Genomic DNA, 27,873 nt, shown 5'->3' with positions numbered 1-27,873 from the left:
AAATGTTATTTCTCTCATTATAAAATAGGAATATAATCACTTTAATTCTATCAGTTTATCTTGTATAAAGAAGCTGTTAATCTTCTATTTATCACATTATGCAATGTGATACATATGATTAATACAATTAATACGATGATTTTTGTAGATGAGTTATTATCCTATCTGAATAACTTGCTTGAGAACAGGTTTGGCAGGACAATGGGTCTGAGATGAGGCATAGGATATGTAGGGATACATATAGTAGGGATACAAAGCTAATGATTGCCTGTCATTAGCAGATCAAGACCAAAGTAGTCCTAAAAGACAATGTAATGGCACTCTGAGGCACAATCTGTTTCTGTGACCCTTTGTGCCCTGTATTTTAAAGGCTTTTTCACAAGGAGCTGGTCTTCCTAAATGATACACCATATTATAAACAAAAGTTATGAGATAAAAACTCAGGGTGGTCAAGAACAATACCAGATCAAGCAAAAAAGTGTTTAATAAGCACCTACTATATGCCAAGAACCAAGATAAGTTCAAGGAATATAAAGAAAGGTGAGGGGAAAAAAAGACCCTGTTCTTAAGAAGCATACATTCTAACAGGAGAGACAGCATGCAAACAACTGTGTACAAACAAGATACAGGAAAACTTGGAGGTAATCTAGGAAGGAATGTTAGCAATAAAGGGTACTAGGAAAGGTTCACTGTAGAAAACAGAATTTTAACAAAGATTAAAAGAAAGCCAGAGAATTCAATAGGCATTGCATTTGAGGAATAGCAAAAAAAAAAAAAAAAAAAAAAAAAAAAAGTGCAATTGAATCATAGAATAGGTAGAGAATAAGACATAAAAAGGCTGTAAAATAAATAAGAGGCAGATTTTAAAGGTCTTAAAAAGCCAAAGGTTTTTTGATCATGGAAGCTATAGGGAGCCATTAGAAATTATTGAGAAGAGAATAAGTGTAAGAAATAACATGACCAGATGGGCCTTTAGGAAGAATACTTTGGTAGGTGAGTAGAAAATGTGTTGGAGTATGAAGAAACAAGGCAGGGGAAAAGACCAGAGGCTATTTCAATAAATAATGAAAGCCTAGACCTGGTAAGTATTAGTGTCATCAGAAAGCAGGGAGTACATACTAGAGAAATTGTGAAGATAGAATTTGTGTCCAAAAGGATACTTAGATCTTATTATCATATTAAAGATGTATATGATGACGACAAAGTTAAAAATGAAGCAATAACAGGATGTTTTAATTATCCTTCAGTTTTGGGGAGAGGTATAGTTTTAAGATACTAGTTTTTTCTAATAAAATGTTATTATGCTTTTTAAATACCTTCTTTTGATGTTCCAATGTTACGTTTATTTCCTTTTGTTTCCAATTCTGAGTATTTACAAGGTATATGATAAAAGATCTCTTCCCTGAAGACAACGAAAGTGTCCTTGTTGGATATATTGAACCATCTTCTACAATTCCAAAGTCAGAATCACCTGACTGAATAAGGTTTGCAGGCTTGAAGCATTCTTCCAGATTAACTGTATGAAAAAAAAATTCATGATAATATGAAAATAGAAAAATTTCTATAGAAATCCAAGTAACTTTTCAATGAATAATAAACAGGGAGGGAAAAATCTAGTCACATTAAAATCATCAAATGTTCCTACTAATTTTTTAAAAAATCATTTACAAGTAATTTTTAAATGAGAAGCACTTTTTTAAAAGGATCCAAAATACACTGCTTTGAATAGACACTGATTAGCCTTTTACATATATAAAATGCCTTTTTAAAATGTTTTTGTAAAGGTGAATTCCCATCTGTCTATGGACAAATACTTAAAACTATGAGTTGGCATATGACTTGAAAATATGATTCCCTTGAAGAAATCACATTTCTTAAAAAATAGCACATAATCTATAAGAGATACCTTTCTATTACCAGGACTTAAGCTAATAACATGGAACAGCTGGGTTACACATTAAATAGGGTGGTAATCCTTAAGTCAGAAGAACCTGAATTCAAATACAGCCTCAGAAACTTAATGAGCAAGTCACTTAATCTTGTTTGTCTTGATTTCACCATCTGTAAAGAGAACTGGAGAAGAAAACAGCAAACTACTCCCATATCTTTGCCAAGAAAACCCCATATGCAGACACAAAGAGTAGAAAATGACTAATTGACGATACAAGAAAAAGAATTACACACATTCTTACAGACAAAAGAAAATATACAAAACTCAAACAAAAACCCAACAACAACATGCCTAAACTAGTAAAAAATTGTCAAATAAGAGAGGGAGTGCCAGATAGAGCATTAAACCATTTTAATAAAATTCTGATGAGTGCATGGGCTTCTCCAAACTAGCATGAAGGCCCAAAAAAGATTACAAACCTTCAGATTACTATGAGGCCTTTCACCTCTAGGTCTATAAAATTTCCTTCCTCTCCCCTGAGTAATATAGAATCAGTCCTTTTGCTGTAGCTGTATCACTGGAATCCATTTTTTAATTGGAAACATTAACAAGTAGTTATAGAAATACAAAGATTACAAGAATTTAAAAGGAAAAATGAAAAAAATCACAACCACAAGTAAAACCACAGACCAAGATTTAAAAATATAAAACTCAACAAAATGAAGAGTAAATGCATATTCAAGATTATTTTGACTTCTATCTACTTCTAAATGGCATTGAAAACAGTCAAGGTAAATAATTTTGTGGTTGTTTCCATTTTCCAATAAGGGCTTAAAGAATGGAGTCTAAATTACAATTTACAAAATATTCTGCCATATCTTACCTCTGCCAATAATTTCCTTAGCTTCTAATTCAATAGGCACATAGAAAGTAACATCCTTACAGGCTTCACAAGAAAAATTCAGGACCTAGAAAGAAAACCAAAACTTATGTGAGATAAGTATTCTTTACATAAAATTGTTATTTTAAATTGTTCACAAGAAAAGTTTTCAATTTAACATAAATTTAAATGCCTTTAGTAAAACATAATGAAAATATAATATACTTGAATAACAAATCTGAACAATATTTTATCTAATTAATTTAAATCCTAATGTGAAGTTATAGTGTCAGTTTGGGCTCTTAAACTACACTGAGACTTTTGATATAATATATTACACACACACACACACACAAAACTACACACAATCACACATAATAAGCACACATTTTATGTAGAGAGAGAAAGAGGAAGGGGATATATCAGAGTACTCATGATGAGAGTACTCTCATGTGAGAAGTAGATGGATATGAGAAATGTTACAGAGGTTTATTTAACAACAGTTGACAAATGGTTAGAAGTATATAGAATGGAGAGTAAAAGAATGATTACAAAGTTCCAAACATAGATCACTGAAAGGATGCTGGTGCTCTTTACAGAAACAAAGGAATTCAAAAAGGAATGGATTTTGTAGGAAAGATGATTCATCATCTACTGGATTCATTAGACATGAATCCAAATGACTATTTTAAAACATTCAGATTCATCGATAGAATTACTAGAAAAAACATTGTGCCATCAACTTTCTGCAAAATGTCAAGCAAGTTGATTAATTACTCTAATCCTCTTACTTCACATGTAAAATGATCCCTTCCATCTCTAAAATTCTATAAGCCAAAAGTGTAAGTGTCTGAAGTCAATTTAAAAGATTTGCTGCCCCTCCAAAAAAAAAGCAAAAGAACCTTTTAATAGTGGAGACTATTTTGCATGACTAAACCAAAGTTGAATTGAGTCACACATGAAAACATGCAAACCTAGGTTTTCCTTGCTCCAATGCCAATGACCTATCCCTTATAATGGTAAGTATCAAAAACAACATTCCCAATTAAATAAGCCAGATGGATGTGTCATTGGGAAATATTTAACAAAATAAATAAAAATACAATAGAGAACAAATGATGTTACTATGTGGTTTCCTAAGTCAACATTAGCCCAGATAGTATGCTTTCTTTTTGAGTTTGATACCACTGCCCTATACCACAAAATTTACAAAGGATGATCATCATTAATGGGAACAAAAACAAGGTCAGAATACTTAAAGCCTCATACATTGGTGGCTTATGAAAATGCTAAAGACAATAAAAATGACCTTTTACCTTTGGTAAAAACAAGATGAAGACCTAAAAAGGAATATGTATCATACTTGCCCTGAATTAGAAGGTAATCACAGATGAAAGTAAATTTAAACAAATCCCATTTTGTTCCTGATTTCTCTACCAAGGAGAATAATCTTCAGATAGCAAAAATGGAATAAAATCAAGACCAAGGATAAATAAGAAAATAATTTAAAAGGGGAGAGGGGAAGGGAAGAGCCATTTATTAATTCCCTACTATGTGCCAGCCATAGTATTAAGTGTTTTATTATCTTATTTCATCCTTACAACCAATCTAGATGGTAAGAACTAGTATTATCCCCATTTTATAACTGAGAAAACTGAGGCAGACACATTTTCCTGGGATTACACAGTAAGTGTCTGAGGCAGAATTCGAATCAAGGTCTTTCTGATTCCAGACTTAGTGCTTTATCCACCATGCTACCTAAGGTCTTAACTGTTCTTAATGAATTCCAGTTATCTGGCCAAGACAAACTAGGGTACTAAGGGTACTAGTCCCAGGGTACTAAGAAAATTTATGAAAATGATTGTCAAAGAACCATCTATGACCTATATTTAAAAAACAAAAAAGAGGAGAGGTTTTATGAGTAGAGAGACAATTTTCAAAAGGAGGGAAAAGGTATTCACTTCAAAGTGGGGGATGAGGTGTTTAATGCTGATTTCTGAGGAAATTCTAAAGGAGGTTTCTAAAACTATAAATTATACTTAGGATGGGGTTCACCACTAAGAACTGGAAATGGGTCTATAACAGAAAGTAAATATGAGAAATGGTACATATGCTATGAGACATGGTGACTATATTGAACTATTTTCCTGAGCATTTTTCTTTTTTTTTAAACTTCTGTTAGATGGGAAAGCTTGTTGTAGGGAGAGAGTAGAGTATTTCAGCATTAATGTAATATATTTTCAAAAAAGCAGAGATTAAAAAAAAATGAAATCAAGGCAAAAAAGAGAGCCAACTATGCCAGAGTAGCCTCATTTCCTTTTCTAATAACATCATTAGTCCAGAAATCAAATTAATTCCAAAATATGGTAAATATGAATTTAAGCAAAGCAGTTAGGAAGCGTTGTTCTAGATGTTCTTCTTGACCTTTCTGCAGCATCTAATACTGTTGAGCAACATTATCAAATGGATATTCTTCTCTGGGTAATTGTGATACTGTACTCTTTTGGTTCTTTTCTATCTATCTGATCATTTATTCTTAGTATCCCTTGCTAAACTTTCACCCATGGCACACCCACTAACTGAAGGTGGTTTCCAATGTTGTCCTGGGTCTTCTACTTTATATACTTTAACTTGATGATCTCATTGGCTCCCATGAGTTTGTTATCTCTCTGTAGATAACTCTCAAATCTATATAGTCAGTCCAAGGGTCTCCTGAACTCTAGGCCCATTCACAATACAAACTACCTACTGGACATTTCACATCAGACAACCCACCTGCTCATCAATGTATGTGAGAAAATTTACCATCTTCTGAACTTCTAAGAGAACCATCTTCATCCCAGGTAAATAGATTTATGAACTCAATGACATTCTTATCACTCATCCCATATATCCAGTACATTGCCATATTTTCTATTTCTATCTCCATGTTCCATTCTCTATATCCAATGCCCTAGTTTGGGTCATTATGATCTGCCAAATGGTCTACTATAACAGCCTTCTATCTGGTCTTTCAAAAGTTTCTTCCTATTCTAGTCTATTCACAACACAATTGCCAAAGTGATTTTCCTAAAGTATTCACTTTATACACACAAACACTCAAATGACAGTGGGACTACATTATCTCTCGGATCAAAAATAGACTTTCATATTTAAATTTTTTCACAACCTGGTTCTTTCCTATTCTTTTTACCTTATCTTACTTCCTATCATACACTCAGTCATCCAACCATCCTGACATACTTGCTCTACTTCACATAGGACACCCTATCTCCCAGTTCTATACTTTTGCACAATTTGTCTATCATGCCTAGAAAACTTTCCCTTTTCACCTTTGCTACTAAGAATCTCTAACTTCCTTTCAAATCTAAGCTCATCACTGCCACTTCTAGCAGAAACTGGATTGGAGAGCCAATCCAGCCATGTCAACAACCCGCTTACAGGCACAACTGCACGGTGACCCTTAGCTACTACTGTCTTCCCCTCTAAGGTTATCTTATATTTATTTTCTATGTATCTCATGGGAAGAGGAAAAGTTAGTCTTTGATTTCTTCCCCCTAATTAATATATACAAAAGAAAGGAAAATATAATAGAGATAATTATGTATTGATGTGTTAATGAAACACAAATTTCCATTTATATCTTAATATCCATTGTAGTTGAGAAAATTGTAAAAAAAAAAAAAATTCTTTAATCGAACTGAAAAGGACAATGCTGTTGACTGTTCAGGGACTGGCCATACTCCTAAAAGCTGATGAAAGGCTAAGCTTATCAACTCTATTCAATCACTCAACAAGTATTTTTTTTTAAGCCCCTTGGATCATTAAATCTATTATGACTGGGAATACAAAGAAGAACAAAAACAGTTATAACTCTTAAGAAGCTTATAGTCTATGGGGGAAACAACATATAAATAAAACTTTAAATACAAGATATATACAAGCTAGATGGAAAATAACCTTAGAAGGAATAACTCTAGCAGCTGGGAGTTGGGGAAAGGGAATGGAAAATGCCTGACTTTGATTTGAGTCTAAAAGGAAGCCAGGAATTCAAGAGGCAAGAGTGATATGGGAGATCATGGTGGACAACAAGTACAAAAATGAGATATGGAACGTCATATGTAAAGAATGCAAATAAGCCCATATAACTAGACCATAATCTATATGGGAGTAAAATTTAAAGACAATACAAAGGTAGAAAAAGAGCCAAATAGTGAGGAGTTTTACGTGTCAGATGCAAGAGTTTTTATTTCATCCTGAAGGTAACAGTATGGAACTGAAGTTTATTGTGTTAAGGTATGGGCAACAATATAGACCTACACTTTTGAAAAATCATTTCTGTGTGAAACTTGACTTAGAGGGGCAGCTAGGGGCGCAGTGGATAAAGCACTAACCCTGAAGTCAGGAGGACCTGAGTTCAAATGTAGTCTCAGACACTTAACACTTCCTAGCTGTGGGACTGTGGACAAGTCACTTAACCCCAATTGCCTCAGGAAAAAAAAAAGAAAGAAAAAGAAAGAAAGAAAGAAAGAAAGAAACGAGTTATAATGGGGAGAGAGTGAGACAAGAATATCAACTGGCTACAAAAGTCCAGGTGATGAAGGCCTTAACAAAGGAATTACTTGTGTGAATGAAAAGGTGTACACACCACAGATACTGTGAAAGCAGGAATAAGATTTAGAGGCTGACTATATGTGTGATAAGAATAAGTTATCAAGTTGCATATCCAGCAGATGAGGAAAATTGATCTTATCCTATATAACATTAGAGAAGATTGGAAATGAATTCTAAGATATGGCATATTTAAAATATCTCTGGGATATCTGATTACAAATGATCAAAAGACAGTTGCAGATGGGAACAGTGACTAAGGAGAGAAACTAAGATTAAATATATAGGCCTAAGAATTATCTACATAGAAATGATAATGGAATTCATGGGAAGTGATGAGATCACCAAATGAAATAGTATAATGGAAAATAGTATAGGTCCATGTAGAGGGCTGGAACTCTGGAGAAGTATACTTGAAATAAGGTGTTAACTTAGTGGAATTGAAGAGATAATGGTTCTCTAGTTCGCATATAGCTAGTATGATATAATCACTTTAGTTTGATATAATGATATAATCGCTCAAGATTGGCTTATACTCAGTACACTGTAATGATATAATTGTAATAGGATATTTAAGGGTTGAGAGAACTGTATTAATATATACAAAAGAAAGGAAAATATAATAGAGATAATTATGTATTGATGTGTTAATGAAACACAAATTTCCATTTATATCTTAATATCCATTGTAGTTGAGAAAATTGTAAAAAAAAAAAAAATTCTTTAATCGAACTGAAAAGGACAATGCTGTTGACTGTTCAGGGACTGGCCATACTCCTAAAAGCTGATGAAAGGCTAAGCTTATCAACTCTATTCAATCACTCAACAAGTATTTTTTTTTAAGCCCCTTGGATCATTAAATCTATTATGACTGGGAATACAAAGAAGAACAAAAACAGTTATAACTCTTAAGAAGCTTATAGTCTATGGGGGAAACAACATATAAATATCAACTCAAACTGAGACTGATTGAGACTGTCAGACTGTCAAACTGCTGGAGGAGACTGGGTCAGACTGAGACTGGGCCAGACAATAACAGACACAGACTATGAAGGAGATAGACTGTGAAGGAGACAATAAAGACTTTGGACTCTATTTTTGTCCATCTTCATGGTGACTATCCTGCTGAGACCAAGGCCCTTCCGGACAACCTCCAGAAAGCTAGCCCAAACATTACAGGTCCAAGACAAAATCTTAGTAAATAAACAATACACAGATGAAGATCTGGAAAAGGAGACTGAAAGAAGGAATGGTCAGGCACACAGAATAGAGAGAAATCACCGTCATGAAAATCCAAGGAGAAGATAATATCCAAGAGGTGATCAATAATATCAAATGTACAGAGAAGTCAAGGCCCAGGATTGAGAAAGCATCATTAGATTTGGCAATTAAGAAACTACTGGTAACTTTGGAGGAACAGTTTCAGTTGAATGATTAAGTCAAAAACCAAATTTCAGGGAATTTAGAAGAAAAGTGAGTAGAAAGGAAGTGAAGGTACTGTAGTCAGGAGTCCACAGCCAAAAATATGGTTCTTAAGAAGATATAACTGGATGGACTAAAGAATTTCTCTATTCTCTTCCTCCCATCACTATAGTGTCCTGCCTGATAGGAGATAGCAAATCTAGTAGGGATCACTTCCTACAAATGGACATATACATAGACATGCAGCAGCACAGAAATGACTTCAAGAAATGTGTCCATAACCAGTAGAAGAAAGAGATGACCATGGAGAATAGTAGACTCTGTAAACCCAGCTGAATAATCTATCCAGAAGAGATGCTTTATCCAGGGCAAAGCAATACGTCAAAGGAGTTAAACTGCCTGATTACATGCATTGAATACATGTGCCTCAGTGGTGTTATTTTTGCCCATTCTTCACATGGGGGGCGAAAAAAAAAAAAAAAAATATATATATATATATATATATATATATATATATATATATATATATATAGGAGAGTATAGCTCAGATTTATGGAAAGGGGAGTGTTTTACAATTCTAGAGTTTTATAGCTACTGTTCTTATTATGCCATCTTAGAAAGTGCTTTTACTTTGAGTTAATTGTGTCTACTGGCTGACACAAGCTATTAAAGGGGAGCTCACAGTGTGACTCATGAATTAGCAATAGTAAAACAGACTCACAAAGTTCATCCTTAAAAAGTATGAGAAGTAACTTCAAGACATGCTATGCTTTTATATACCTATATATGTGCAAATTGTTTTCTCCATTTGAATGTAAGCTCAGAGAAGGCAGAGACCATTTTCTGCTTTTCAAAAATAATTAACACTTGTGCCTAACACAGAAAGTTCTTAACAAATTATGCTTGCTGACTGATCAATTAATGCTCTTTCAGACAAGAGAAAAGATTAGGTGATATTAGTTATGTGGGTTTGGAATCATGGATTTTATTAATGTTATCTGGTAGATATTCTCTAATGGAATATTTCAGTGTTCTCAACCTTTTGTGTTCTGTTTTGTGTTGCTGCCATCTTGATTGAGAGTTCAAAGTATATGAGCCCTTTAATCTCCGAGGTGAGATGAATGAGGCAGGAAACTCATAGAGTATGAAAAGAGTTTCAGTTTATTATGCCATACAACCCTGTTGATATACATTTTTACAAGTGGGATCAACACTTAGTAGTCAATCACCATTCAGAGTGGGCTTTGCGTATGTATGGTATCTGCCAATGAGAGGAGAGCCAATCCAGCCATGTCAACAACCCGCTTACAGGCACAACTGCACGGTGACCCTCAGACTTCCCAGTGGCTCATCAGGGCTCCTGGCTCCACAAAGGTGTTTATGCAACGTGACAGAAAAATCATTATGCACCAAAGGTTAAGGTGGCCTCTGTAGTCCCTCTCAACAGGGTCCCATACCCTAGCAGTTTTGTTTTGTTTTGTGAGACAACTGAGGAACATAGCTAGTAAGTTTTAAGTGTCTGAGGCCAGAGTTGAAATTGGATCCTCCTGCCTCTAGGACTAGTGCCTTATCTAAGGTTAGTTCTGTTTTAATCAGTATTTTTTAGTGGCGAGATGTGGAGAAAACCACAAATGACATGTTGGAATCATGAAAAAATGGTTCTTTGACTGATCAGGACCATTCACATGTCCTGACTGCAAACCAAGAACTGAGTCTTTTCAGTTTTTATTATGTTAAATTGTCACCAATTTGTAGTAGCTCATCAAATATGTATGACACAAATCTGATAGAAATTAGATAAAAAACACTGGATAAAAAAGCCAAAAAACTTCAACTAGTGGAAGAAGCAAGATAGAGCCAGCAAGATGAAACTATTCTTGTGCTCTGGATTAAAAAAAAAATACAAAAAACTGTATAAATACAAAATGGAGATATTATGACAAGAAAGTGGCCTCTTAAGGGTGTGGGGAGGAAATACCTAGGAGTTCTAGTGGAATCCAGGCTTAACTGGAGCAAGCAGTGTGATTTTATAGCCAAAAGTGTTGAAGGAACCTTGTAGGCTGTAATGATAGAAATACAGTACCCAGAACAAAGAAGATAATAGTGTTCTTATATTCTGGTCTTCTAAATCCACATCTTAAGTAATATATCCAATCCTAGATACCATGTTTTAGAAGACATATCGGCAGGAAAGAATAGATTCCTAACTGAGTAACCAAAATGAAGGTATATTCAATACTGACATGTGAATAGATGAAAGAACAGTAAGAATGTAACAGTAACAGAAAGAATGTGTAGCCTGCAGACAAAATTAATTTTTAGGGTCATGATAACTGTCCTCAAATATTTGATTCTTCACGTGGAAGAAGGAATTGAAGAAATTTACAAGTTATTTAATCCTTAAGGGAAAAACTAAGAACAATTGCCAGAAATTATATGGTAAAAAAAATTTAGCTCAGCATAAGGAAGAAGCTATATACAATAGAAGGAGTAATGATTCTAGTATGAGGATTTTTGTTCAAATCTCTCAGATGATATTACCTTTGTGATCTTAGATAGATCATTAACTTGGGAACTCATTTTCCTCACTTGTAAAATTAGTTGGACTAAATGGCTTCTGAACTTCCATCCAGCTCTATATCCACGATTTTATAGGGGGGAAAAATCTCCTAAACATTTGTGTAGTCTGAAAATGAAAAGGGTGCTTTTGGGGAATGGTATGGAAGCACTAGGCCCTGACTCACTAGACGTCTTCAAGAAAATTCTAGATAACTACTTTCTGGGGATTCTTGAGTTAGCTAGATGGTCAGACTAAGATGACCTCTAAGATTCCACAATTATGAATCTGATGAGTCAGAAGGTACTTCAAAACTATGTTCTGAGAGTCTTCATTATGAACCATCATTATCTTTGTGTTATGGGTGATAGGAATTATTTGAAATACATATTAAAGATTTGACATACTCTAAAAGCTGTATTTAAAATGATGAATCATTATTTCTCTTTTATTGTACTCACCTCTTTTATAAATGTGCCATTTATGATTTCAAATTAACTAAATTCCAGATAGATATCAGTCTCCTTTCATTTAAAATCAATTTGATATATCTTAATTAAACATCTAATTTTTGGAAGCCACTGTATTTCAAAAAGAAAAGTATAATTTACATGTTCTTCCTAAAATCTCAGAGTTGGAATAGATCTTGGATCCAACCCATATCTGAACAAGAATCCCTTCTCTACTATCCCTAAATGATCACCCATGTTCTATTCCAATACTTCCCTCCAGTGAGAACTTGTTTTACCTCCTGAGGCTAATCATTTTACTTTTGGACAGTTACTTAAAAAATAAAAACCAAAAACATTGAACTAATAGTTCAGTTTGTTCTTTGTTCTGATACTTAATAACTTTGTAACCTTTTGCAAAATACAATCTCTCAGGGTTTCACTTTACACATTTGAAAAATGAGAAAGATAAACCAGATCATCTATAAGCTCTCAACCAGCTTCAACACTGTGACTCATTATCAGAAATCTGGCCACCAAATTTATTTTGGCAGTAGCAATTCATAAAACAGGGTGTGGAAGGATTGCAAATTTCTTAGGTTGGAGCAGGTAACACATGAAAAAATGAATTTCTTGAAGCAAGAAAAGTTAGATATCTCAGTATTTCCCCTTTTAAGCAAGAGAGTCACATCATCTTAAAACATTAAAGAGGAAAATATTAAAATGCTTGTATTATAATATTATATCATCATTTGTTCTTAATAACTCCTTTCACTAATTCGGATAAGTAACAGTAAAATGGTTATAGAATTACCTAGAATGCGGAATGGTTAAATCATTTTGCCAGTTACTATCCCACCATGCCTCACGTTTTCATAAACAGTAGGTAATAAATATAGTTCATATAAAGGAAAAAAAGCAGCCTTCCATACATATTTTGGGAGTTACTACAAATTTTATAATACATTGACAGATTTTCAGTCCTTTTTAAAGAACTGACAATTTAACTCTCCATATTCAAAAACATGCAGAAGAGAACTGAATAAGTCATTTTTCACATTTCATCATACCTGATTTAAGTTAGAATTGCCTGAAAATGGAAGCCAAGTGTGTGCTTTTGTACAATTTTATTAACAGTTGGCTATTCTAACGATTTTTTTTCTTTTGTGGAAAAATCCTTAAAAAATGAAAAGATATAATATGATTTCAAATATAGTTTGAGGGGAGAAAAATTTTTAAATCAAAAAAATGACTTAGCAAATACCCTCATCTTACAAAAGGAGATATAATACAATTTGAAAATGATAAGACATAACAGATTTAAAGCTAAAAGAAATATTAGAAACCCTTTCCCAATCCATGAGAAAACCGAGACCCACAGATATTAAAGGCATTCTCGAAGACCTGACAAGTAGCAAGTAGAACAGCTGGGATTCAAATCTGATTTCTAATACAGTATTCTTCCCACTCCACTTGCTAATAATGCAGAAGTTTCACTGTAGCTTTAAAAGCCTAAGACGACTATATTAAAAAGCTTCCTTTGGAAAACTTCAAGACAAAAAATTACATTTTCCAGAGACTCACTAGGGTCTATTTAGATAAAATAAGAATATATGTGAATAGCTAAGTCTTATTAAAGAAAAAAATGTATCTGTTAATAAAGAACATCCTCAAGTTAAGAACTTTTACCTAATTTTTTCCCTTATAAAAAAAAATTAAAGGAAATGTAAAATGGGGAAGTTAATTACCTGGGTATACCTCTATATTGTATTATTGTCCTCTATGAGCAGTCCTAAGATTTAACTCCAGCAGAGCTTTTTCCCTATCCTCCTTACCACCAATCACCTACAAAAACCAAAAGCTTTACAAACTCGACTTTTAAACTCCACACTAGTTCATACTTCCTACCAGTTTTATACATCAGTTTTAGAATAGATATAAGAACATAAGCACCATTAAATATGTGTGATTTTTAATACCTTTCACAAGATTTATAAAAGACCTTAAAAAAGATTTACCCACTTGCAAAGAGGTTTTCTTCATACTTGGAAAAGGTTTTTTATTTTAAATGAGCATTGTTCCTTCCATAATTATGGATAAAACTGATCCATCAATTTAAGTTAAAATGCACAAGTTATCTCTAATTTTATCCTTAAAGCTGTATCTTGCATGCTTTAATTTTGTGACTGGAGTGGTCAAAATAATTCCCCATCTAATAGCCAGTAGCTGATGAGCCTCTCAACCTAGCTAGTCCAGTCTATAACATACATTTCAAAGCTTTTGGAGTTTAGTAAAACCTGCCAGAGCTTGCACATCACTAGAACTGACTTCAAGAAAACAGGGCCACCTCCACACCCAGAGGAGGTGTTCAAGCAGGGCTTTGTGGAATATTTATTTATCCTCTTCGTACAAAGAACTGTGCACCAAGAAGAATGCTTAAAAAAAAAAAAGTCACAAGCTTGATCCTTGCCCTGAAGTCTTAGTTGGAAAGACAAGATATTTATATACTATATATGTGTATCAAAAGACAAATTTGGCACAGAGAAGGTATTCATTTCGTTGGCCTCTACCACTTTAGCAAGGTAAACCCAAGCTCATTTCAAGAAAGCAGGAAGGTAGACTCTTGTAGATGCCTCTCCTTCGATATCTAGGCGTAACCAGAAAACCCGCAGTCTAAAGGCTTTTACACATCCAAGATTTTCCTATTTAGTGTTGTGTATTCTCTGTAAACATACTAGGGGTAGGCACAAAGCCTAAAAGTGGAACTACTTTTAATCATTTATATATATACCTATTTTATAATTCCCAATCCTTCAATGTAATTTCCTACCAAACCTTATATTGAAGGATTACTCAAACAGCATTCACTATCAAACTGATTTTTAAACCTTGGAACAACGATATAATATATATAAAAGGTCTTAAAAACTTTAAAATGCTATATAAATGTAAATTATTTGTTTCATTGGCCAAACTCTTGCAGTCCCAGCTGCCCTTCCCTACTTCCCTTCCCAGCCCACCCGCTCCTGAGTGCTCTTTGCGGAGTTAGAGAGGTTTTCAACTCTCCTCTTTCCCAGGTCCCTCCCCTGCCCCCTCCCCCCCGAGCATAATAACTTTGCTGCAGAGCTGAAGGACCAAAAGAAAATTATTCCTGAAGGTTAAACCAAAAGCCGAGATCCACCCGAAACGCTAAAGAGGCTTTGCCCCACCCGGCTTCACACCCACGTCTCTCCGCCCAAGGACTAAAGTTTTTCGCAGGGAAGAAAGGAACCTTCTCACTTTTCCTTTTCTCCCCCAACCGTTTGCTTTCTCTCTCCCTCCGCTCCAGGTGCCCCCAGCACTTCCCAGGAGCTCTCAAATTCCAGGAAACTCAATCCTTTTGCCTTTTTCTTTCACTTAGGGAGTAGATGTGCCCCTTTTATTGGGCACCAAGGCTAGGGCTAGGAGCTCAGCAGTCCCACCCACGAAAAAGAGCCACCGCCTAGGCATCGTTAGGACCCCTAGTGGGAGTGGGGTAGCGAACACTGAGGAAAGAGGCTGTGTAGGTTTCAGATACTTAGGCACTAGCAGATATGCACACACCTCTCATATCCAGAGGCCACAGTTTGGGAAGGCGATGGGAAACGCCCTCACCTTTTCAGGCTAAAACTCTATTCCCAAGCTCCGCTCCGCTCCCGGTTTAATTGTTCTTTTTGTACCCTTCTCCCAGTCGCCTTTTCCCTCCAGACTTCTCTAATTCGCCAAATCGATCTACTCCTTCCACTCTAAACACCCCCCCTACCCTACTCCGGCTGACCCCTATCCTTACCCTAACCTGATCCCCCGCCCTCGGGCTACTAACCCCACCTCCAGAGAGCCCACCCCTCCCAGCAGGCTTGCTAAGGGCAATAGGCTCCAATCCCTCCCTTGGAGTGCACTGACCCCGGGCCACACTCACCGGGAGGATCAGCAGGAATTTCAGGCAGCTGGCTACGGCCCCGAAGCGTCCTGGCCATTCTGTGGCCATTGGAAGCAGGATCGGAGGTCTGAGGAAAGGCACCGACTGTTAAGGCAACTTGAGAGAGCAAAAGAGGCTGCCTGGGATGGAATCTCCGTCTGAGAGCACAGCAGCCACAATACACCTGGGAGTGTGGCGTGGAAATGAGAAGTGACTGCAGCTGCGGGAGGAGGAGACAGAAGAAGAGAAGGGGGGGGGGGGGGGGGAGAGGAGGGAAAAGTGGAGGAGGAGGAGGAACAACAGAAACAGTTGCTTCTCTTTCCAATTACTCTCACCTTTCCCAATCCTTCCTACCCCAGAAGCTTCTTTCCCTCTGACGTAAGGCAGGGGCCAACAAAATTCCCAGGAGACACTGTGGGGCTCCTCCTAGCAATTTCTCAAGTCTTATCACAGAGAAAGTAGTGGTAGGAAAAAAGTGTTTCAGCTTGCCATCTTCTCTCTGGCGTTTTTTTTTTTTTTTTTTTTAAGCTGAACAGGGTAGTAGTTTCTCAGAGGACGAAGACACCAATTCTCAAAACCCAGTGTATCTTTAGGGCACTATTACCAACCCTCCCTTCATGGAGCAGAGGTATACAAAAGACTTCCTTAGAACCTCCTTATTCCTGGTACTATGCTACACAGACCAAAAAAAAAAAAAAAAAAAAAAAAAAAGTTTGCCTGAAGGGATCGTTGTCTCAACATATATTTTGATGTCAAGAACAGATCTATTAAAGGAACAGCAATTCCTCCCAATGAGCTCCAGACCAGTTTTCTGGAATACTGTCTCCGGGTGAGACTTTCCAGATAGTCACACCTTTTTCAGTGAGAAGTGCAGCCCCGGTAGGGATCTCAGCATGATTGATCTTGTGGTACTTTAAAGATGTGCTAGGAAAATACAAAAAACAAAAAACAAAAAACAAAAAAAACAAAAAAAAAAAAAAAAGTTCAAAGATTTTTGTTTAACAATTTTTTATTGATTCTTCTATAACTCGTATAAGAAGAAGCCTCTCGATTTTTTTCTCTCTCTAGATTCCAAAACTGGACCAAGAAGGTAGAGAAAAGGGATATTCGAGCCGCCAGAATAAGAATCAAAAACACGGTCAAAATTGATCAAACATGAGGCGGAGAAGGGGAGAATTCTCATGTTTTAACCTTTAGACTGCGGAAGTGTGCACATATTTCAGGCTTTGTTTGCCAGCTTTTAAACCTACATCATACTTTTCCAAAAAGTTCCCTCCAAATACTTTTTTATTGTTGTTTTAGGATATATTTTAATATTTTATTCATCTTGTTGGTAATTTTATTGTCCATCTCTCCTAGAAAGTAATCTTAGCAGTGATTGAAAATGGCATAAAATAACTTATTAAAGAGAAAAATAAGGAATCATTACAAAGAACCTCCTTCACTTAACTGTTCAATTTTCTCCATAGAGTTGACCTAATAACCTTTGGATTTGTTATACTAATTTAGAAAAATCACTTTATTGTGAGAATATAAGTGCTTTATTTAAACACTTCTTTTCAACTAGAAAAAAAAATTAATTGAAACTCTTCTTTTACTTTTATGTAACTAATCTTACCTTTCCTCTGACTTGAACATTAGTTGCCTATTGTCTGCAGTCTGACAATGATGAATAGCTCTTAAATAATTCTAGCAATAATATACTGTAACATTTAAAATGACTGTTGCACTGACTCATTGTAGAAGTTTATCTGAGCTCCAATTGTCTCAGCTAGATCACTTAAATTCATTTGTATGTATGTCCATGTGTCTGTATGTTTGTATAGATAATATATATATGCTCATACATAAGAAACATTGCTTCAGAGAATATAGTTGTTTCATGTATATGTGTATTTTTTTTTCAGTAGTATCCTAGGTCTGAGAGTCATGGGAAGTATTACCCACTTTAAAAGAAGATGATTAATCATTCAGAAGTTATTGCAAAATATATACGATGTGAGTGCTTACTAATAATGGGAGGTATTTTTATTCAAGCATTTCCTGTCAGTATTTCTTAAAATTTTCTGAATGTTTCTGAGCCTATTTCCTCATCTGTAAAATAGAGATTTGGTATTAGAAAGGACCTTATAGATTATCTACTCTAACCCTCCCACTTTATTCAAGGGGAAATTGAGCCCTATACAAGCTAAGTGACTTGCCAGAGCCATAAAAGTGATAAGAGGTAAAATCAGGATTAAATATTGGTTCTCAGACTCCAAATCCAGAATTCTTTCTATTGTACCATACTGCCTATAACATATTATTGGGCTGTTAGGATGATCAAATAAGAAAATATATGTGAAACAGCTTTACAAAGTATTAAGTAAAAACAAAGTAGCATTTTCAATATCTCGAAGAAATGGTTCTCTCTGACCCAATTAAATTGGGTCTGTGAAAATTTTTGAGAGAAAACAAGGTTGCTAACTCATTTGGTCTCTGTTATCATAGTGTAGCTTATTTTCTTCTTTTTAACATTGCTGTTTCTGTCCAATTTGTGAGGAATGCAAGGGAGCAATTCATATCCTTTTAGTTAAATAACTTAAGGAAAAAAAGATTTCACTTTTGTCTGACAGATGTTAATGGCCCAACTTTAATATTTTCCACATAAACTTTCTAGTAAGTAGTTGGGGCAAATTGGAAAATTGAATAATTGTGAAAATTGTCACATCTCCCAAAAAAATGTCTGTGGGATAGACTTGGCTCAACAATGGTTGAATAAAAATCAGAATTTAGGGGCAGCTAGATGCCACAATGAATAGAGTACTGGCCTTTGAGTCAAGAGATCCTGACTTCAAATCTAGCCTCAGACACTTAACAACTTCCTAGCTGTGTGACCCTGGGCAAATCACTTAATCCCAATTGCCTCACCAAAACAAAATAAACAAAAACATTTTTAAATTAAACAAAAAATCAAAATTCATGTGAACAGGACTATGTATATAAAGTTTTCTCCTTAAGCAATGGTAGCCTCAGACCCCCGAAGAAATCAATGCCTTCCCCAAATAGAACATTTTGACAGCTATTTTTTCTTGTTACACAATCATATTGACTATTTAGCTGGCATGCTTTATCATGTTAACAAATAATACAAAGCTCGGTAGGATAGCTATTGCATAAGATGATAGAAGCAGGATCCAGAAAGATTTTTAATGTTCTAGAACATTAAGTTCAAGCTAATTAAAAGAAATTTAATAATGATAAAATAATGTCCTACCAATGAATTTTTAAAATGTCCACTTCATAAGTAGCTTGATATAAGTTCATCTGAAAAAGATTTGGGGTTGTTGATAGACTAGCGCAATATGGTTCACTAGTATGTTATGCCAGCCTAGGAAGATAATGTCATAATTTGCATTAAAAGTGCTATATTGTCAAGAACCAGAGAGTTTTAAGTACCATTCTGTTCTGTCTGGTCAGATAAAATCTGATGTAATACATTTTAGGAAGGGTATAGAAAAAGTGAAAAGTATCCAGAGAAAGACAACAAAATGATGAAGGGCCTCCAGTTTATACTCTGTTCACTGATTAAAGGAACTATTTTTTTGTCTCTTTAGAAAAGAGATGATTTAGGGAGAACATAAGTGTCTTCAAGTATTTAAAGGATTATCCTGTGAGAGAGAAAATCTATTTGTTCTGACTGGAATGAAGAACAATGGAGAAAGATCCTTTTCTGGATCCAATTTTCTCCAATGTGTTGATGATTTATTATCCTGTTCCCTTCATTTGGTACATATGCTAAAAATTTGCTGTACCTTTTAACCTTACTTGTCAAAAAGGGGATGTAAAACTTCCAAGGAAAAACTTGTTTTCTTTGCCTTCTGTTAAATTCCTTGGCCATATTGTTATTTCTGATAGACTTTTGTTTAGACTCTTGCCATCTTAAAGGCATTCTTCTATTTTGTCAGGTGACCACTAAGCAAGTCTTTTGGGAACTTTTCAGATACTCTGCCTATGGATCCCTGTGTTTTCCTTTATTGCTCACTCCTCTTTAATCTACTCAAAAATTGACCAACTGAAGCCTTTTAAATTGATTGGATACTCCTATGAAGCTTTCCAAATTTCAAAGGCTACCTTCATGCACCCCCCTTTCTTATTCTCCCAAATTACAAACTCCCCTTTTTCCTGTTAGTTTTTGAAAAATGAGGTAATGCATGAAGAGTATTAACTCAAAAACATGGAAGACATTTATGCCTTCTTGAATATTGTAATAAGTTACTTCCTAGTGACAAAAAGACTTCCTAATTCCCTAAGAATGGTAGTGGCAATGCCAGAACTTATTGATGTTGTAACTGATTTAGTTCTGGACTTCTCCTAAACAGTGTTAGTTCTTCATGCAGTAAAGGAATTATTCAGAGCCATTATACTCACCATTTTTCTACTAGCCATTTGGCTAATTTAAAAATAGGATTTTTGAGTAACCCAAATATAACTCTTGAGTGAATTCAAGCCCTCAACTCGGCAACTTTTCTTCCCAGTAAGATGCAGGAGAATGATAATAATGAATTTAACTGTATATAACCTTTCCCCCAGATTGGATTTGAGCAAAATACCCTTAGAAGAAGGAGATTTTGTGTAATTTACATTGATGGTTCCCATTTGAGGAACCCCAAAGGTGAATTAGTTGCAAGATATGGGATAGTGACCTCCACCAAGGAAGAAGAGAAAGGACACTTCCCTAATTCCAAATCTGCTCAACAGACTGAACTGGAAACTGTTGCTGGAGAGAATGAATTGACCCAAAGTAAGAGAAAACATCTATACAAATAGTAGATATGCTTTTGGGAGTAGCTCATGACTTTGGAATGCTTTGGAAACACCAGAAACTTTTTTACTTCAAGTGGACAACCCATAAAGAATAAACACTTTTAAATTTTCTACATTTGTCTACAACTCCAAAAGCCTAGTACTGAGCAAGCCAAAGGAAATGCCCTGGCTGATAAAGCTACACATTTTGTGACTCTTGAGGAACCCACCACAGTTCTTGTTACAGCTGAACTCAGGGAGGAAATCAAACCCCTTATTCTCAAAGATATTAGAGAAGCTCAATTGACCATAATTAAGCCAGCAATAGACAAATTACTATCTAAAGGGGGGACTTTATGCTCTAACACTTATTTGTGGAGAGGATCTAATGGACTGATAGTCCTCCCTGATGTTCTTACTTTTCCAATAATGAGGTTTTTGCATCAATTTAATCACTAACATCCTGAAAAACTGAAATACCTAGCATAAAATATTGGTGGGGGAGATTTGGAAGGCTGCACAGTAAATTATGCATCTATGTTCAGTCTGCCAATTCGAATCCTTCCAAATCTATTTGTCTATCTCTAGGGAAGTTCCCTTCCTCTAAAGGACTCATTGAAAACTGGCAAAGTAATTTTATTCAGCTTCTTCCTTCCATAGTTCTAGGTTTGCTCTGATTACGGTTTGTGTGTTCTCTTAGTGAATAGAACTTTTCCATATTTGGAAAGATATACATACTGCAGTGGCTAAATCTTGATTAATATATGTGTATTATATGTGTTATATATTACATATAGGTGTATATTTATATATATATATATATATATATATATATATATATATATATGTGTGTGTGTGTGTGTGTGTGTAGTTTACTTACAATACAAATGTCCATACAAATGTACTCATTTTACCAATCAGTCTTTCACTGGCCTGTTTGCCTTTTGCCCAGTATTGCAACATCTCCCCTGTACTTGCCACCCACAGTCTTCTGAATTGATGAAGCAAGCCAATGGAATAATTAAGGCCTATTTGGGGAAACTGACAAAGCAGTTTACTTTGCTATAGTTAAGAGTTCTTCTCCTAGTTCTAATGAACCTTAGACCTAAACCTTTTTTTGTGAGATATAAGATCTTGTGTTTCCACAGAAATATATAAGAGCAATATCCTATAAAAGCAACATCTTATTGCAGGTACTGTATCTTAAATTTGAGGTTAAAGCCAAACCAAACTTGGTGAGTTGTGAGGGAAAGAAAGTAAGGTAAAGTGTGTAGCTTAGCTGTGGTATGTGTGCTTAATTGGTTTATGAATGTTAACTTCTCCCCAGAAGAGCTTAGGCTCATTTTAATGATCATGCAACATATGTGATGGAAAAGGGAACATATCTAGGGCTAAGTGTGTAAGAGGTAGAGTAGGAAAATATACAGCCTGGAATAACAGCTTGTCCTTTGCCTCTGGTTTCTTCTGCCTCCAGCCAGCACCAAGGTGGAAGATGGAATGGATCTGACTCCTCTAGCTCAACTCCGAATGTCTCCAGCCAGCATCAAGATGAAAGTTGGAATGAATCTCTTGTCTCCTTGCCTGGAGCTGGACAGCTTTCTGGAGAGCCTTTCAGACCAGCCTTGGTCTCAGTGGGGGAAGTGCAGGAGCCCAGCCACCTCGGTGAAGTGAATGAATCTGGCTGCACCTCCAAAAGAGGACTTCTCTCTGAACTGACTTGATTGGCTCACTGAAGCTCTATTTATGCTTCTTCTCCTAGAATGGGCTTCTTCTGAACTGACTGACGCTCCCCTCTCAATCTTTTCAACTGAACTTCCAACTGAGCCTCTGTCTGCTTCTTATATATGATCTCCCAAAGGTTGACTCCTCCTCTGAGAGAATGGGATTATGGGATCTGAGAGTGGGATTATGGATTTCTGATTTGTGAATCTCCCAAAAATGTGAACTCCAATGAATATTTAAATACATTAGTGATCTAGAGGATTTGCTAAGTACCATGCTAAATTAGCACTTTGTAAGGATTCCAACAGTGTTCAGATTATCCTCTTCTCTTACTGTAGGAGGATTAATCAAACTTTATCTGATTTACTAAAACTATTTCTGAATCTTTCTCCACAGATTTGTCCCTGAGGGCAAAACCTAAATTTTGCCAATGAAAAGGCCTATTCCTGATTCTCTTGACCACCTGACAGCAACCATGCTCCAAAATGTAGATTCCTGATTCTTTTGTCTTATCTGAAGAAGGTCCTTATACCATCAGGGGGACCTGAATCAATTGAAAATATGATCTTGAAAATTCACAGGGTCCAGAAGCAGCCAACATCTCAGTGCAGTCAAATCCTCAAGATTTCCAGATTAGGGCTGAGTATGAATTTGATTTGATTACTATAGGACTAATAATTTTGTTTTTGTTTGTGTTCCTGTATACTGTGGAATTTTTGGAGCACCAGAACAATTTTTTTCAATTCTCTTATACTTTACTTCCTTTTGATTATACTATCTTAACTTGTTTTGTTTTTCTCTTTTATATTTGTTTGAGTCTTTCACATATAACTCAATCTAGGAAGCCTTGTTATATAGACTTATATTCTTTTTCATGGGAACAGCACATTGTCATTATCAGTACATACAGAAAGTAACTTTGTGGGATCCATCATAATAATCACGAGTGTCCCACTTGTATTAATTTTTGTATCCTTTTTTCATGTTCTCCTTACATTATAGCCTTTAGGCCCACCTCTTTAACATTTTGTTAATATTGGAAATTTATCACATTGTTGGTTATGTGTAATAACAGTCATACTACTTCCTTAGAATCTGGTGCTTTTTCTGAATCAGTTTTTTAGCTGGACTATTAATAATTTTAATATTTTATGAATATTAAATTCATAAATTCTTTTGCCTTCCTAGACTCTACTACAGCCCATTTTCCATCACACAAGATGGGATTATGTTTTTCTTAATCCTCTTAAATTAAATAGCAGTTGGTAGGCTCTTTTTAGGGTCAACATCCCTTGGGCTGGAATAGTTTCTCTTGGAGGTGGTTTATGTCTCATGTTAGTGTAAGTCACTCTTTCTTTTAATGTGACAGCTAAATCTCTCCTCATCTGCAAAAAGAATTTTATTTCCTGCCTGGGATGGATCTCCAAAACTGTCAAGTTCAGGATGCTCCCCATGGCTGCCTAAGGAAGGTTCCCATATGCATATGACTCCCATAGGGTTGGTGCCTGCCCCCTCTAATCTTCTTCTCTTGGGGAAAGAGGGATACAGGTCCCATAGAGTTCCTACCTCAGTTTATATTAGAGATCACTCTCATGTTACACGATAGTCCCACCTAATTGCCCACACTTAAAGACAAAAATCTTTGTCTAATAGAATCAGATGAGTGAACTCTGAATCTTCTAAGTGAAGTGAAATGAATTATTTCTCTGAGAAGTGACACTCCCTCATTGGACCTCTCTCAAGTACTCTTTTATTCTCTTTGAACTTTTTGTTGTGCCTTTATTTTCTAACCACCCTCACACTCCTCAACTTGGAGCAATTTGACTTTCATCTCCTCTATTACACTAAAATCACTCTTTAAAAGAGTCACCAATGACCTCCTAATTACTAAATAGAATTACTAAAATCAGTCTTATCTTCGTATTTCACCATTTTTCAAAATTATTTATCTTAATTTATAGGATAAAACAAGCATTTCTATGACATAGTATAATTTTTACAAAAAGATAATTGCATGTGAAACTGCAAATCTGTTATGTGCAATTGCTTTTCCTTTTAGATAGATAATAAAGTTATCATGTAAATTTTTTCTCCTTATTTTTCCCTCATTCCCTGTACCAGAGATGGCTACCATTAGAAACAAATAGGTAGGACTTCTGACCAAGATGGTGGAGAGGAGGCACATAGCTGTCTAAACTCCGCATTTTCTCTCAGAATTCATTTCATGACAAGTCTCTAAATTAATGTTTGACTGAAAAAAATGCGCAAATAATTACCAAGAGAAGACATCCTTGAAATTCGCCAGGAAAGGTCTATTTTTGCTCAAGGGCGGGGACTATTTTAGATCAGGCACAGGCTGAGGGCAGCGGCACTGAGAGCTCAGCAGGCAACTCACAGCCAAGCAGACCGGAGGGGGTGGGATGTGATCTCAGCCATCTCTTTGGGGAGAGCTTTGCTACAGGATTGGATACTTTGCCCTGACAACAAGCCAGCAGACAAGCAGAGAAGCTAAAAACACAGGGGGTGAAGAATACAACCCCGAACAGCTGGAGTCTCTTGGGACCTGGCCACCCCTCCCCAACAGTGTCTCAGCATGCTCTCAGAGTCAGGCCATCTCAGTCCTGCTAGTGCCTCACTGCTGCCCCTTGCAGTCTGTAGAGGAAGCTCGGTAACACCACCCAGCCCAAAAAAGAAAGCAGATTCCTTTTGGGTTTTTTCCTTTTTTTTCTTTGCTAGTTTGTCTTTGATTCTTCTCTGACAAAATGAGCAAAAAATTTAAACGGATTTTCACCAATGATAGCTTCTATACGGATAGCGAGCAGACTCTAAACCCTGAGGAGACTAAAAACAGACTGTCTGCCAGTGAATCCCCAAAGAAGGATATCATCTGGTCCTCAGCACACATGAATCTCATAGAAGAAATTAAAAAGACTTTCACAAGAGAGCTAAAAGAAAAATGGGAAAAGGAGAGGGAGGCTTGGCAAGAGAGTCTGGAGAAGTCATCCCACTCATTTAAAGACAGAGTGGATAAAGAAATCAAATCTTTGAAAAATAGAATTAATGAACTGGAAAAAGAAAATATCTCTCTAAAAAATAAAATTGGCCAAATGGAAAAAAAATTCCATAAAACAAAACAACTCATTTAAAAACTCAATTGGACAATTAGAAAAAGTTTTAAAAAAAAGTGAGTGAAGAAAATACTTCATTGAAAATCAGAGTCTAACAAATGGAACTGAATGACTCGAGAAGACAACAAGAATCAGTCAAGCAAAACCAAAAAAAATGAAACAATGGAAAAAAGTTCTAATACCTTCTTGGGAAAACAACAGATCTGGAAAATAGATCTAGGAGAGATAATCTGAGAAATATTGGACTCCTGGAAAAATATAATTTAAAAAGAGCTTGGACACTATTTTCCAGGAAATTTTCAAAGAGAACAGCCCAGAAGTCATAGAAACAGAGGGCAAAATAGACATTGAAAGAATTCATTGATCACCTACTGAAAGGGATCCTAAAATCAAAACACCAAGAAATATAGTGGCCAAATGCCAGAACTATCAGACAAAGGAAAAAATACTGCAAACAGCTAGAAAAAAACAATTCAAATATAGAGAAGCCACAATAAGGATTACCCAGCATCTAGCAGTGTCCACATTAAAGGATCGAAGGGCCTGGAATATGATATTCCGAAAGGCTAAGGAACTCTGTATGCAACCAAAAATGACTTACCCAGCCAGAATGAGCATCTTTTTCCAGGGAAGAAGATGGACATTCAGTGAAATAAGTGAATTTCACCTATTTTTGATGAAAAAAACAGAACTTAACAAAAAGTTTAATCTACAAATATAGAACTCAAGAGAAATCTAAAAAGGTAAAGATTTCTGTATTTCTGCTATAAAGATTTCTGCAGAAATCTAAAGAGATTTCTTTAGATCTTAGATTTCAGAAGAAATCTAAAAAGGTAAAGATTTCTATAAAGATGTATAAAGAATACATGTATACCTTGTTCTAAAAACTAAAGGAGGAAAGGACATTGTACCAGAAAAAGGGTAAAGTGGGGGTACTTCATCTCATGAAGAGGCAAAGGAAACCTATTATATCTGAGAGAAAGAATGGAGGGGGAATGAATATAGTGGGTATCTTACTTCCATCAGAATTGGCTTAAAGAGAAAAATTTTAGATATATTCAATTTTGGTGAAACTTCTCCCACCTCATTGAAAGTGGGAAGGGAAAAGTGAAAAGGGAAGGAATAAGCTAAGCGGAAGGGAATACAGAATCTGTAAGGAAAAGGAGTAAGATAGGGGGAGGAACTCTAAGGCAGGGGGAAGGATACTAAAAAAGGAGGGTGGTGAATAGCAAGTGGTGCTCACAAGTTTAATACTGGGGAGGAAGGTAAGGGGGAAAGAAGGGAGAAAAGAATAAACAGGCATTAATAAGATGGCAAATAATACATAATTGGTAATTTTAACCATAAATGTGAACGGGGTAAACTCCCCCATAAAGAGGAAGCAATTAGCAGAATGGATTAAAAACCAGAATCCTACAATATGTTATTTACAGGAAACACACCTGAAGCAGGGAGATACATACAGAGTAAAGGTAAAAGGTTGGAGCAGAATCTACTATGCTTCAGGTGAAATCAAAAAAGCAGGGGTAGCCATCCTGATCTCAGATCAAGCAAAAGCAGAATTTGATCTAATTAAAAGAGATAAGGAAGGGTACTATATCTTGCTAAAGGGTAGCATAGATAATGAAGCAATAGCAATATTAAACATATATGCACCAAGTGGTGTAGCATCTAAATTCTTAAAAGAGAAATTAAGAGAGTTGCAAGAAGAAATAAACAGCAAAACTATAATAGTGGGAGATCTCAACCTTGCACTCTCAGAATTAGATAACTCAAACCACAAAATAAATAAGAAAGAAGTCAAAGAGATAGATAGAATACTAGAAAAGTTAGATATGATAGATCTCTGGAGAAAACTAAATGGAGACAAAAAGGAGTACTCTTTCTTCTCAGCAGTTCATGGAACCTATACAAAAATTGACCATATATTAGGACATAAAAACCTCAAACTCAAATGCAGTAAGACAGAAATAGTAAATGCATCCTTTTTAGACCATGATGCAATGAAAATTACATTCAACAAAAAGCCAGGGGAAAGTAGACCAAAAAATAATTGGAAACTAAATAATCTCATACTAAAGAATCATTGGGTGAAACAGCAAATCATAGACATAATTAACTTCACCCAAGAAAATGACAATAATGAGCCATCATACCAAAATGTGTGGGATGCAGCCAAAGCAGTAATAAGGGGAAATTCCATATCTCTACAGGCCTACTTGCATAAAATAAAGAAAGAGAAGGTCAATGAATTGGGCTTGCAACTAAAAATGCTAGAAAAGGAACAAATTAAACAGTCAAACACTAAACTTGAAATTCAAAAATAAAAGGAGAAATCAATGAAATTGAAAGTAAAAAAACTATTGAATTAATTAATAAAACTAAGAGTTGGTTCTATGAAAAAGCCAACAAAATAGACAAACCCTTAGTAAATCTGATTAAAAAAAGGAAAGAGGAAAATCAAATTATTAGTCTTAAAAATGAAAAAGGA

General features: G+C 35.5%; 1 protein-coding gene across 3 annotated transcripts in view; it reads right to left on the bottom strand.

Moving 5' to 3' along the window:
• Positions 1-15,999, bottom strand: part of LOC100923484 (desmocollin-3) — a 54,085-nt gene extending 38,086 nt beyond the window's left edge. For 2 of the 3 annotated variants that reach the window (XM_031946491.1, XM_031946490.1), the window contains exons 1-3: positions 15,748-15,999; positions 2,775-2,859; positions 1,317-1,516 (exon numbers count right to left, since the gene is read on the bottom strand). In XM_031946491.1, the coding sequence (XP_031802351.1) occupies positions 1,317-1,516; positions 2,775-2,859; positions 15,748-15,816 (354 nt within the window). In that variant the 5' untranslated portion in view covers positions 15,817-15,999. The remainder of the gene's footprint in view (positions 1-1,316; positions 1,517-2,774; positions 2,860-15,747) is intronic. The other variant, XM_031946489.1, reaches the window with a different exon arrangement.
• Between the last annotated feature and the right edge of the window lie 11,874 nt (positions 16,000-27,873).

This window comes from Sarcophilus harrisii, chromosome 1 (genome assembly GCF_902635505.1).
Source record: "Sarcophilus harrisii chromosome 1, mSarHar1.11, whole genome shotgun sequence".
NCBI classification, from domain to species: domain Eukaryota; kingdom Metazoa; phylum Chordata; class Mammalia; order Dasyuromorphia; family Dasyuridae; genus Sarcophilus; species Sarcophilus harrisii.
The sequence above is the reverse complement of the archived record's forward strand: the minus strand, read 5'-3'. Positions and strand labels throughout refer to the sequence as shown.